Source organism: Helianthus annuus, chromosome 17 (assembly GCF_002127325.2).
Source record: "Helianthus annuus cultivar XRQ/B chromosome 17, HanXRQr2.0-SUNRISE, whole genome shotgun sequence".
NCBI classification, from domain to species: domain Eukaryota; kingdom Viridiplantae; phylum Streptophyta; class Magnoliopsida; order Asterales; family Asteraceae; genus Helianthus; species Helianthus annuus.
Window position 1 is genome coordinate 177,441,794 of NC_035449.2, and position 12,997 is coordinate 177,454,790.

Here is a 12,997-nt window from a genome sequence, read left to right on the forward strand (position 1 = left end):
TTCTTTATCTTACGGTTGATCATGGTTGCCCGATCGCATTTTTGTAGAGTTATTACAGTCATCTTGTTTGAAATGGTAGCCATTTATGGTGAACTGTATTGGAAGCAAGGGCAGTGGCAGGTTAATGTTAAACATGAGTGGAAAATAAGTATAAGACCTTCTCTAACGTGGCACACATGAAGGTCCGTGGTTGTTGTTGTAGAGAAACGGGTTGGTAGGATGTGGCGTGGTAGGATGTGGTGAGCACAGTGTGAAAAATCCTTCTCTATGGACGTGAGCGGACCAGAAGGGAAGTCAATTACGAGCATTTGTAATGGGTACTGTGATTTGGTTAAAACTTAAAAGTAATCAATACGAAACATGAGTTTAAAGGAAATTATGTTTTAGATAACATTTTGTGAGTAATCATAGCTATCCTGTGATGCCACATGAAGCTTAGCTAGCCTCATTTTTTAAGCATCTAGAGGCTATTAGTCTTTATTAGTATTCATTTATTTGCCCTGGTTGTTATTGCTATCAAATCCATGAAAGTCACATAGTATAAAGGTTATTGGGAAGATCCGAACCTAACCAAACCGGTTTCAGTGTTGAACGGCAAGATGCCATGCTTAAATTTACTATAAACGGTGCGCGTTGGTTTCAGTGTTAAACGGCAAGATGCCATGCTTAAATTTACTATAAACGGCGCCGCAACGCGCGCCAGGTTGAAAAAACCTAGTTAGAATAAAGATTGATACGAGTTCACCATCGCCACTAACGATATCAAAATCACTACAAACTTGTATGATTGATGAAAAGTTACATAAAAAGTGGTAGTCATTTGAAATTGATGAACAACTAAAACTAGTTATTGGTGGCAATTTAATCTTCATCACTAACTTACTTGTGAAGAGCATAAACTTATGATGATTGGAACTATGCTTAGTGTTACCTGCTAAGCACCAACTCATAGTAGTAATAATATAATAACTCCTTGATGAAGTTTCTACTAAGGTTTCCCGGTTATAAATAATTGTAATGGTTCAACCCTTATATGTAGGATTCATTTTGTCTATTTTACATACGAACTTACACCTCGTTTTCACATAAAAACAATCTCGTGTTTTGCATAAAAAAAATATGTTTTATCTGACTATGGATATTTCATATGCACAAAATATTTTAATCTGATAGTGAATTAATACACGATTATAAACCTATCCATGGATTTGAAATACAAAAGGCATATTCTCACAAATACAATTGCTTGGTTTTAGACTCAAACCGAACCAAAACCGAATACTTTGGCTATATGTATTTAAATACCGTTCAGGTTCAGTTCTACTACGTTTTTTATTATAGGTTTCTTGTCTTAGGCCGGCTCAGTTTCCGGTTATCAACTAAAAAAGGGCTAAAAATTTCACTTAGGTTTCTTGTCTTAGGTTGTCTTTGCTATCATTTTGGTCTCTAAGACAATGTACCAAAAAAATAAGGTATGTAAAAGGTTTGGGTTTGCTACTATAAGTCTCTCCTTTTACAAGGAATGTTTGTTTGCAACTTTGTTCAAACTTAAAAGAGGGATGTGGGATTCATGACAGAAAGATTGCTCTTATGTAATACTGTATATATTTACAACACCGTTACCCAAATCTCTCCAACATTTTCAACTCATTATAAACATGTTGTCTGCTACCTTTTAGATGAAGATCTGCAATACCGTAATACGCCAAAAGTCAAATATTTTTAGAATGTTATTATTAGCATAACTCATTATAAACATGTTGTCTATTAGCACTGTGCAGCCACTGCTGCAGCAGCTGAGGACATAGTTTTAAACTTTAAACCGCAAGTTATTAACGTGAATGTGGTTGCATCATAACTAGTATTTCTTTGATTGACATTGTTGATTGAACCAGAAAGTGTTAAATTTAAATTATTTTATATAACTGATACCCCTTGTATATGCCTTATCTTCAAAACCATTACAAGAGGAGGTAAGAATGACAAATTACAAAGTTAAGAATTATTATATCCCTTCAAGTGGTGCGGATTCTAATGGGTGTGTAAGTCTGCCGTCCTAAAAAAACAGAATTATACATCGGTTATTTGTGGGTCGGTTTTGTCATCGGTTACAGGTTATCCTTGCTCACCTTGAGTATCTTCAATGCATCCACTTTCAAATACATCCAAACACGCCATATCAGATTCCCACCCCATTTCAAACACTCATTTCCTCTCTAGTGCTACTTCTACTTTCAAACACTATTTTAAAATAAATAAATAATATAAATATGTACATTATAATTTGTGTGAGAGAGAGGGCCCTATCATCATCCACTTGCTTCCGTTTGGAAAACCGGACGTTGAGAAGCAAATGGCCATCTCCAATGCTATGTTCGTCTTTTAGGACGCCACATGTGTGACACCTGTTCTTACCTTTCATCATAGCATTTAAGAATTTAAAAGATAAATAAATATTATTTTTTAAGTTTATTTTTTTTACCGGGTTTTTACTTTTAGTTGACATAGATTTACTTATTTTGGGGAGGCAAAACGGCGCCGGCGCAAAGTGCGAAATCTACGGCCGAAATTAATGTGAATGGTTTTACAAAGTGTTTGGTTTGCTACGACTCTACATGTTCCTTGGACCCAATGGAATCCCAATTTTTCCATTTTTATCTCTCCTTTTACCCATTCACAATACACATTATTATTATTTTTTAATTCTAGGAGGAGATATAATGCAAAAATTTTAAACTAATTACTATGTAGGAGAGGGTTAAAGACTAAGCATAACATAAACAACATAAATAATTAAATATTTTAACTTTAATTTTTATGAGAAAATGGTTGCATTGTAATGTAATGTTTATTCATCTCTATTTAAATTAAAAAAAAAAAAAACAATATAACCTTTATGCATATAACATACAAATTTGTATGTAAAAAGTAAAAATGCAAAAACAATATGTACCATTAAATAACATAATCAAGCGGTTTATATTTGTTCTCGACATGGTTGTAAAACAAGGTCTCCAATGTCGAGTACTTTCCGAGTAAGCGCTACAAGGTAGCATGCTAAGGCGACTTTCTTCAACTCCGCCTAATTACTCGGAATCGATCAAATGCGGTCAACCTTTGTCAGAATCGGATCTAGTAGGTCAACTCGGGCCAAGTTTGACTTAAAAAAAATAAACATAATTCGTATATCTATCATCTTAAAGAATTAATATCAATTTCACGTATTTTGTTATAAATATTTGTAAATTTATGTTATTTGACATATTTTTAATTTCCGAAAGCTAATTACTTTATAATTTAACATGTCCGAGTACTCCTCGCCTAGGCCGAGTACTCTCAACTCTCCAATCGACCGTCTAGGGGGCGCCTCGCGACTTTTGCAACCATGGTAATCGTAATAATTTAGTATTTGCAATTAGGGTTGTAAACGAACCGAACGTTCAGCGAACAGTTCATGAACCGTTCGGCGGGAAGTTCGTTTATGTTCGTTCGTTAACGAACATGAACAAGAAATTTCGTTCGATTAGTTAAATCAACGAACATGGACAGAGGTCTCGTTCGTTCGATTGTGTTCGTGAACGTTCGGTAAGGTGTTCGTGAACATTCATTGATTTGCGTTCATTTATGTTCGTATCTTTGTGTTTTAATTGAAGATCTTTGTACTTTCTTATGTTTTATTTGTACTTTTTATATTATTAAACTTTTATTTATTTTATTTCCCTAACAATTAAACTCGAAAACTCACTTTCACCTTGTTTATGCATCATTTCCTTTCATTTCTCATTATTTACCTCCAGAATACAATCGACCTCCGTTTCACAATAAGGGATTCAAGTTCGAGTGCTACTCTCTGGGCCATCTATCTTTATCCTTTGTCGCGTAGCCAAATTTATTTGTGTTCGTGAACCGTTCGCGAACACACTCATTTCCTTAATGAACGAACACGAACATAAAATCTCGTTCGGTAAGTGTTCATGAACCGTTCGTAAACACATTTATTTCCTTAACGAACGAACACAAACAAGGCCTTGTTCGTGTTTGTTCGGTTCGTTTATAGCCCTATTTGCAATAAAAGAATCTAGCAAGTTTGAGTAGAGAGATATGAAAAACATATAATCTCTTATAAGTGTTGCTAGTCTATATAGTAGGAGAAAAAATAAGTTAGGATAATAATTAGAGTGGTAATTTTTTTACATGAACACAATATCAAAATAATAAGATTTTAAGTTGTCTTAACTAGTTGTTTAATAAACGAGTCGTATCCCGGTTAACATGTTAAACCCTTTAATCAAACAGATCAGACATCAACTTATTTACGACTTGTTTAACCAACTTAATAGAGTTCATTAACTCATTTATTTAACACATTTACAACTTGATTATAAGGATGGAAGGGGCATCCTAGGGTAATACCCTAGCCCCGTCCAGTCATACGGTGTCATGTCAATTCTACACCCAAAAACCACCAAAACACTAGTGGCGCATACCCACAAGTACCCTAGAATCATGGACCACACTCTTTTACTCCACCCACCAATCACATACACCCTAAAGAGATGGATCCCACCTCCTCACACACACCTTAAGCGGCAAAGGTTTGCCTAGTGGCAAACTACCCCTGCAACCCTAGGGGGTGGCGACGATGTTGTTGCATGACTTCGAACCCTGAATGGGCTTGCCACATGGCGCCCCGTCCCCTAACTTGAATAGGACCCTTTAGATTCAATATACACGATTTCAAGTGTGTGCAAGTTAGGAAATATATTCGATCCAAATAAATATATGGGTTCTATTTAGAATTAATGATTTAACATATTGATTGAAAACTATTAGATGAAAATGATTTGTGTATATATTGTTGTTATTATATTTATTATGTTTCCTTATTTTCTGTACGTATTCATAGGAGATATTTTTGTAATCTTTTCATATATATAGAGAATGCACCTCAGTCAATTGGTGAGGTTTGATTTCCAATACTGTTACATGGTATCAGCCTATAATCTCTCCTCCTTTCCATCGTCCTTTTCCCCCTTCAATTTTTCTTCGATCTCTTCCTGGGAACTCTAATGGCTTCCATTGATTCTACCAACATGAACACTACATCTCACCTTCCCACCACAAAACTCTCATCCTCTAATTATCTTGTCTGGCGCAAACATATGATGTTATTATTTGCTCTTCATAAGCTCTCCTCCCATATCGATGGATCCTCTTCTTCTCCATCTGAAACCGTCACGACCGGCGACAAAACATCACCAAACCCTGAATTCTCAAAATGGACTGAATCGGATCAAAAGGCGGCACTCCTCCTTTTTTCATCGCTAACCGAGGAAGTTGCAACAGAGATTCTCGGCCTCAAAAGTGCACGGGAGATATGGCTTGCTCTCGAGAATTTATACATCAACGCGTCTGTCGAACGCGTCCAGTCCCTACGCGACTCTCTCAGTCAGCTTACCAAAGGTACGTCTTCAGTTACCGAGTTTTCTCGCCGATTCAACATTCTGTGTGAACAACTTGCAGCAATCGGACATCCGGTTGTTGAAACTGAAAAACTGCATTGGTTTCTTCGCGGACTTGGTCCGTCCTATGAAGTTTTCTCCACTGCAATTCGGGCGATTAAACCCGCTCCGCCGTTTCGTGATCTAGTTGCACAAGCCGAAAACCATGAACTATTTTCTCTATCATTGCATGGTAATACTACACCACCGGCTGCGTTCCACGCTCAACAAAATCGTGGATCTTCAACGCAAGGCCGGGGCCGTGGCTTCTCTAGTCGCGGAAACTATTCCCGTGGTTCACATGGAAAGGGCCGTGGTCAAAATCGTAGGCCACCTCATTGCCAGCTTTGTCGAACAAACGGACATTATGCTTCTGCTTGTCCAAATCTGCGTAGCTATGCCACACAAGCCCCACCATCAGATGAATCACTAGCTAAGGCTTTTCATGCACAATGTCATGTGACAAGTGATGGTCCAGATTGGACTGCGGATTCCGGAGCCACCGATCATATGTCTCCAACTCATGACTCTCTTCATCACTCGACTCCTTACAAAGGTAACCACCAAGTGATTTTTGGCAACGGTAAGAAACTGCCAATCACTCATACGGGTTCTTCTTCCATATCTAATAACCTTTGTTTACGTAATGTGCTTGTCATCCCAAGTCTCACCAAGAAATTATTATCTATTAGCAAGTTAACCGCTGATCATCCCGTTGATGTATTATTTTCTCAGCATTTTTTTCATATTCAGGATCGGAACACCAAGCAAGTACTCGCTAAAGGATCTTGTGAAAATGGACTTTATGTGCTCAAGGAAGAACCTAGAGCCTTTGTTGCTGAAACTGTCAATAAAGCTTCTTATGAAACTTGGCATGCTCGTTTGGGCCATGTTTCCTTTGATGTTATTTCCACTTTGACTAAATGTGGTGCTTTATCTGTTACTTCATTATTGCCTAAACCTACTATTTGTGTTTCTTGTCAACTTGCTAAGGGACAACGTTTGCCGTTTAATAATAATTTAAAACGTTCTTCTAATCCCTTGGATTTAGTACATTGTGATTTGTGGGGACCGTCACCTATTACATCTACAGATGGATACCGTTATTATGTAATTTTTATTGATGATTATTCAAGGTTCACGTGGTTCTATCCACTTAAAACAAAAACGGGCTTTTATTCGGTTTTACCCGCCTTTATTAATCTTGTTCAAACACAACGCTCAAGGAAAATAAAAGTTTTTCAAAGCGATGGTGGCACCGAGTTTTTAAATCACACGGTTCGCAAAATTTTTGAAGATAATGGAACCTTTCATCGCTACTCGTGTCCGTACACACCTCAACAAAATGGTCGTGCGGAGCGAAAGCATCGTCATATCGTAGAAATGGGTCTTGCTATGTTATTCAACTCTCATGTTCCAGCATGTTATTGGGTGGACGCCTTTACTTCCGCAACATTCATCATCAATCGTGTACCAACCCCTCTATTGGACAAAAAGTCCCCGTTTCAACTTATCTTCAACCAAGTGCCTCGGTATTCGAATTTTCGTATATTTGGCTGCCAAGTATTTCCCTATTTACGTGACTATGCCAAACACAAGCTTGAACCTCGCAGCCTCTCGTGTGTTTTTCTTGGCTATAGTACCCAATACAAGGGATACCGGTGCATGGATCCGACCACATCGCGTGTATTTATCACTCGTCATGCTAGATTTAATGAGTTGTGTTTTCCATTTCAAGGTTCTTCTAGTACTACTGATCTTCACAAATTGGAGCTTACCACATTCCTTGAAGACACTAATCGTTCAATGTCCTCTTCTGCCACACCCCCTCCAACTGAAACATCTCCCTTGCAACCCACTACATCTGGCCCATTTTTATTTCCCAATTTTCCATCACCAACTTCCACTTTAAGCCCATATTTCGGCCCACATGATTCATCCCAGCCCGCCACCCCATCAACTATACCACCAACCACAGCCCATCCACATCTTTTAGAACCTGTTAATCCAAATCCAGCTACAAACGACTCACCAACCTCTCCAGCCGCTCCCACGCCTTTCATTACTACACCCGATTCACCCACCACAAGTTCAGCTCCAACCGTCGAGCATGCTCCACCTTCAAATTCCCATCCGATGATAACCAGGGCAAAAGCAGGAGTTTTCAAACCTAAGCACCAAGCAAACTTTGCCTCTCTTGCCACACACAATTTACATGTTACATTATCCTCCGTTACTGAACCACGTGGTTATAAATCGGCAGCTAAAGATCCCCGTTGGATGGCGGCTATGGTTGATGAAATTCATGCCTTGAACCAAAATCAAACATGGTCACTAGTACCTCGTCCATCTTCTACGAATGTTGTTGGTTCTAAGTGGGTCTATCGTATCAAATATCACTCGGACGAGACAGTGGAGCGTTATAAGGCACGCTTGGTTGCTCAGGGATTTACTCAAATTCCAGGTTTAGATTACTCTCATACCTTTAGTCCTGTGGTTAAATCCTCTACAGTTCGAGTTGTACTATCTCTTGCTGTTTTACACAATTGGCGTTTACATCAACTCGATGTAAAGAATGCTTTTTTAAATGGCAACTTAAATGAAACAGTCTTTATGGAGCAACCACAAGGATTTGTTAATCCTCAATATCCAAATCACGTGTGCAAATTATCCAAGGCTCTTTATGGCTTAAAGCAAGCCCCACGTGCTTGGTTTCAGCGTCTAAGCACATTCCTCTTATCTTATGGTTTCATATGCAGTCGTGCGGATACATCTTTGTTCGTGCTTAAGAGAGACTCTTACATTATGTATCTTTTGGTATATGTGGATGATCTCATTCTTACAGGCAATGATAATACTGCTCTTACCACCTTTATTTCTCATCTTCACAATGAGTTTGCCATCAAAGACCTTGGTGACTTGAGCTATTTTTTGGGTCTTGAAGTTGCTTATACCGACTCAGGTCTTTTTCTCACTCAATCTAAGTATGCTAAAGACATCCTTCTTCGGGCTAATCTTTATGACTCAAAACCGGTTAATACTCCTCTTGCTCCTCATGAGTCGTTTACGGCTAATGGTGTACCTCACTCGGACCCTACACTTTATCGTTCATTAGTTGGTGCTCTGCAATACTTGACCATTACTCGACCTGATTTGTCTTATGCTGTAAACCAACTATCTCAGTTTCTCCATGCCCCCACTATTGATCATTTTAGAGCCGTCAAACGACTACTCAGGTATGTTAAGGGTACCATTTCCTTTGGCCTCACTTATAGTCGCCCGTCAAATTCTTCGGTTGTTGGATATTCAGATGCCGATTGGGCACGTTGTTTAGATACACGACGATCTACGTATGGTTACTCCATTTTTCTTGGCGGAAATCTTGTGTCTTGGAGTGCTAAAAAGCAACCGACAGTCTCCCGGTCAAGTTGTGAATCCGAATATCGGGCCATGGCAAACACTGCTGCTGAAATTGTGTGGATCACTCAACTTCTACGTGAATTACATGCCTTGCCTTTCGACCGGCCTACTCTTCTTTGTGACAACAAGAGTGCTCTTTTCATGACCCAGAATCCGGTTTCACACAAACGAGCTAAACACATTGACTTGGACTATCATTTTATTAGAGAATTGGTGCTTTCTGGGAAACTTTATACAAAATTTGTTCCAACCAATCTTCAGGTGGCTGATATTTTCACCAAAAGTCTTCCGCGCGCTCAGTTCGAAGCCCTCCGTGTATATATTGTTGTTATTATATTTATTATGTTTCCTTATTTTCTGTACGTATTCATAGGAGATAATTTTGAAATCTTTTCATATATATAGAGAATGCACCTCAGTCAATTGGTGAGGTTTGATTTCCAATACTGTTACAAAAACCCTTGACACCACAAATTATAAGGTTAGATGATAATCACAATGTTTATCATGGTTAAACCAACATGTAAATGTACTTATATGATTCTTATAATTTTCTAAGTTAAAACAAACTCTACGTTTTCGATCATTGTTTTTTAATTTACATTGACATTCTTTATATTTATATCTATAGTCCTATTTATTAAATATTAACCTTTTTAACAACTATAACTCATGTAATCAACGTAATTAATTTAACAAGAGAAATGATGAAAATAATATTTAGAAATTGACCGGGTAAAATTTACAAACTAAACAACCATTTATTACTTAAAAAACTAAAAATCTGAATTAAATTATAAAAGAAACAATTAATTTTTGCAAATATAATTTATTATTTTTCCCATTTCCATGATTAAACCCCATCCTTTAAAAGCTGAAAGTCTCCACTCTCTCACTCTCCTTCTTCTTCCCTACATATATATTTTCCCTACAATCAAACCCTTCATTATTCTTCTTCCAAATTGTTTCAAATTCAGTTCAATTTTTCTCACCTACTTCAAAGATGATCCAAAAATGCAAATGGATAGTAAATCTTCTTGAAAGCAAGTTTTTCGGGGCCTGTATCGATCATGGAAGCATGGCGAAGAGCGAAAAGAATGTGTTTTGCATGGACTGTAATCTTTGTTTATGTGGACATTGTGTTTCTGGTTTTAAACCACGGTGTCACCACCACCACCACCGTCGTTTGCAGATTTTCCGGTATGTTTACCATGATGTTGTTCGTATACAAGATATTCAGAAACATCTTGATTGCTCAGATATTCAAGTTAGTCTTTCTTCCTATCTTCTTCATCACTTTTTATATATTATTTTCATGATACAATTGAGTTACAATAAGTGGCGAAGCTTGAGATTTCTGACGGGGGTCGAAAATGTATATATCCAAAAATTTTTATAGAATTTGGGGTCGAAAACGTATATAACCAAAAGTTTCTATATGAAAATGTTATACTGCTTAGCGAAAAGTTCGGGGGGTCGGAACCCCTCCCCCGGCCCCTTCTAACCTACGCTAGTGGTTATAATGATTATTATTATTGTTATTGTTATGGATATTAAAGTGCATGAATATGAATAGTCTTTTTTCAGTTTATTAACTTACCATTGAATTTCTTGAATTTTATTATATGTATTTTAGTTTATTTTAATTTAATTAAATTATTAGCTTATATTAATTATTATTATTATTATTATTATTATTATTATTATTGTTGTTGTTGTTGTTGTTGTTACTCAATTCTACCGTCAGCCGAATTCAAATTTGGTTAATTCGATCGGTTAAATAATATAAGCTAATAATTTAATTAAATTAAAATAAACTAAAATACATATAATAAAATTCAAGAAATTCAATGGTAAGTTATTTAATTAAATTATTAGCTTATATTATTTAACCGATCGAATTAACCAAATTTGAATTCAACAACAACAATAATAATAATAATAATAATAATAATAATAATAATTATTATTATTATTATTATTATTATTATTATTGTTGTTGTTGTTGTTATGGATATTAAAGTGCATGAATATGAATAGTCTTTTTTTTTCATTTTTATTAATTTACCATTGAATTTCTTTATTTATTATATGTATTTCAGTTTATTTTAATTAAATTATGAGTTTATATGATTTAACGGATCGAATTAACCAAATTTGAATTCGGTTTTTGAATTTTCAAATCAGATTATCATCTGAATTGAATTTTGAATTTGGTTTTTGAAACAAATTTGATCTACGTATCGAATGTCCATTGGGATAATTGTTATGTGCTTTAAAATTTTTATTTTACATAATTTGGTGTATTCTGTCCATTGGGACAATTGTTATGTTTTTTAAAATTTTAATTTCACATAATTTGGTGAATTCTCGTCATTCTTAATCCGAAGTAGATCTGGAAATTTTTTTAATTTAGTTTAAAAGGTTAAAATTTGAATAATCCGATTTGAATAATGCATAAACTGATTTAATTAATATCCACATAATACATAGTTTTTGTATGTTGATTGGTTGGTTTTAGCATTTATAGTTAGAAGTTCCAAGAATTTGGAATTAAGAAGATGTAAATTTTATAATTATAATTGGATTTATGGTTCATAATATTTCCAATGATGATTGATAATTGGCTGATTAGGTTATTTTTTATTTGAATTCAAAATAGATATGGGAAAATTATTATATGCACTTTCAAAAAATTAAAATTTAAATTGAAAGCCGATTTAATTAATATCAATATTTTGTTTGTTGATTGATTGGTTTTTCTAGCATTTAAAGTTTAATTAGGAAGATGTAAAGTTTATGATTATAATTTGATTGATGCAACTTAAACACAAAATCGAAGTTTAAAATGTGAATGCAATTTATTTGAAGTAAATTTATTATGTTTGTCTTTTTAATAGACTTACAAAATTAATGGCGAAAAAGCTGTTCACTTGAATCCTCGGCCTCAACAACAGAAAGACTCAAAACCATTTAAATCTAAAGTCTATGGCACTTATTGTGAAGCTTGTCGAAGGCATATTCAAGATGTTCCAAATCGGTTTTGTTCTATTGCTTGCAAGGTATATTTTAACGAACAAATTAAAAAATCCATGTTTAGGGTGGTTATTTATTCATTTGTATGTTATCATGTCAAATCTTTAACATACTTATGTTTTTCAGGTGTCAATAGTGGTAGAGGCCGATATAAGTATAGAAGATAACTACAAGACGGTGTCATATTCTTTTTGTAAAGAAAATTATGATTTTGAACGACGAATGGATGCAAATGAATCATCATTCTCTTCATCACTTGACTCGGTTGAAGAAGACATACGAAGGAGCACTTGGTTAACTTCGAGTTTAAAGGCTAAAAAAAGTGTTCATAAGAGGAAAGGTGTTCCTCAAAGAGCCCCATTATGTTGATACATATTTTCATTAAATTTATTATTCGGAAAATATTATAATAAAAGAAATTTTATGCTTATGTTTGATTTTAATATTTAATTGAATTTTTGGTAAATTTTGGTTTTGTCAAGATCGTTCAAGAACGAGTTGTATATTTCGTTTTTGGCTCCATATTATGCCCTTTCTCTAGGTACCGATAAATAATTAGTCGGTGGAGGATCCCCACATGTCTAAGCTTTTATAATTTGATATAGTGTTTTATTTTTTAAACCACATAAGAATTATAAAACATTATTATTTCTTAATAATTTAGTCTATATAAATAAATAAACTTAACTTTTCATTTCAATTTAAAAATTTCATTTAATAATGTCTATAAGTTTTCTATCTTTTAAAAACAAGAACACGCCTAAATGTCCGCCAAGAAGCATCATTGGGGAAGCCATCATTTTACGTGGACTCGAGCTTGTGATGCTGAAAGAGATTAAGGCCGAGGGTAGAGAAAGGTGTGTGAGTGAGCGGAGAAAAGACGGTTGCAGAAGGTGTGGGAGCACCGCCCCCATCATGCGGTGTCTGCGTCTGTTTTTCCCCGTATGGATCATCCTGTACCCACTCCATGAACCTAAGATGTTCTTGCTCTTTTTCTAGTATTTTATAAAAAATATATCTTCACATTTTTACACTATAAA

The 12,997-nt window shown here is 35.4% G+C and overlaps 1 protein-coding gene across 1 annotated transcript; it reads left to right on the forward strand.

Annotated features, from left to right (window-relative positions):
* The first annotated feature begins 9,904 nt into the window (after window positions 1-9,904).
* LOC110923259 lies at window positions 9,905-12,349 on the forward strand. The gene is made up of 3 exons (XM_022167407.2): window positions 9,905-10,188; window positions 11,822-11,983; window positions 12,084-12,349. The coding sequence occupies exons 1-3, from the start codon at window positions 9,925-9,927 to the stop codon at window positions 12,324-12,326; spliced, it is 669 nt and encodes a 222-aa protein (XP_022023099.1). The 5' UTR covers window positions 9,905-9,924; the 3' UTR covers window positions 12,327-12,349.
* The last annotated feature ends 648 nt before the right edge of the window (window positions 12,350-12,997 follow it).

What these genes read in the sequence shown, in the direction of transcription:
- LOC110923259 (XM_022167407.2), top strand. Translation starts at nt 9,925, where the DNA reads ATGATCCAAAAATGCAAATGGATAGTAAATCTTCTTGAAAGCAAGTTT. An exon ending in TTGATTGCTCAGATATTCAA is followed by an intron (nt 10,189 to 11,821) that starts GTTAGTCTTTCT and finishes TCTTTTTAATAG; the next exon opens with ACTTACAAAATTAATGGCGA. An exon ending in TTTGTTCTATTGCTTGCAAG is followed by an intron (nt 11,984 to 12,083) that starts GTATATTTTAAC and finishes TATGTTTTTCAG; the next exon opens with GTGTCAATAGTGGTAGAGGC.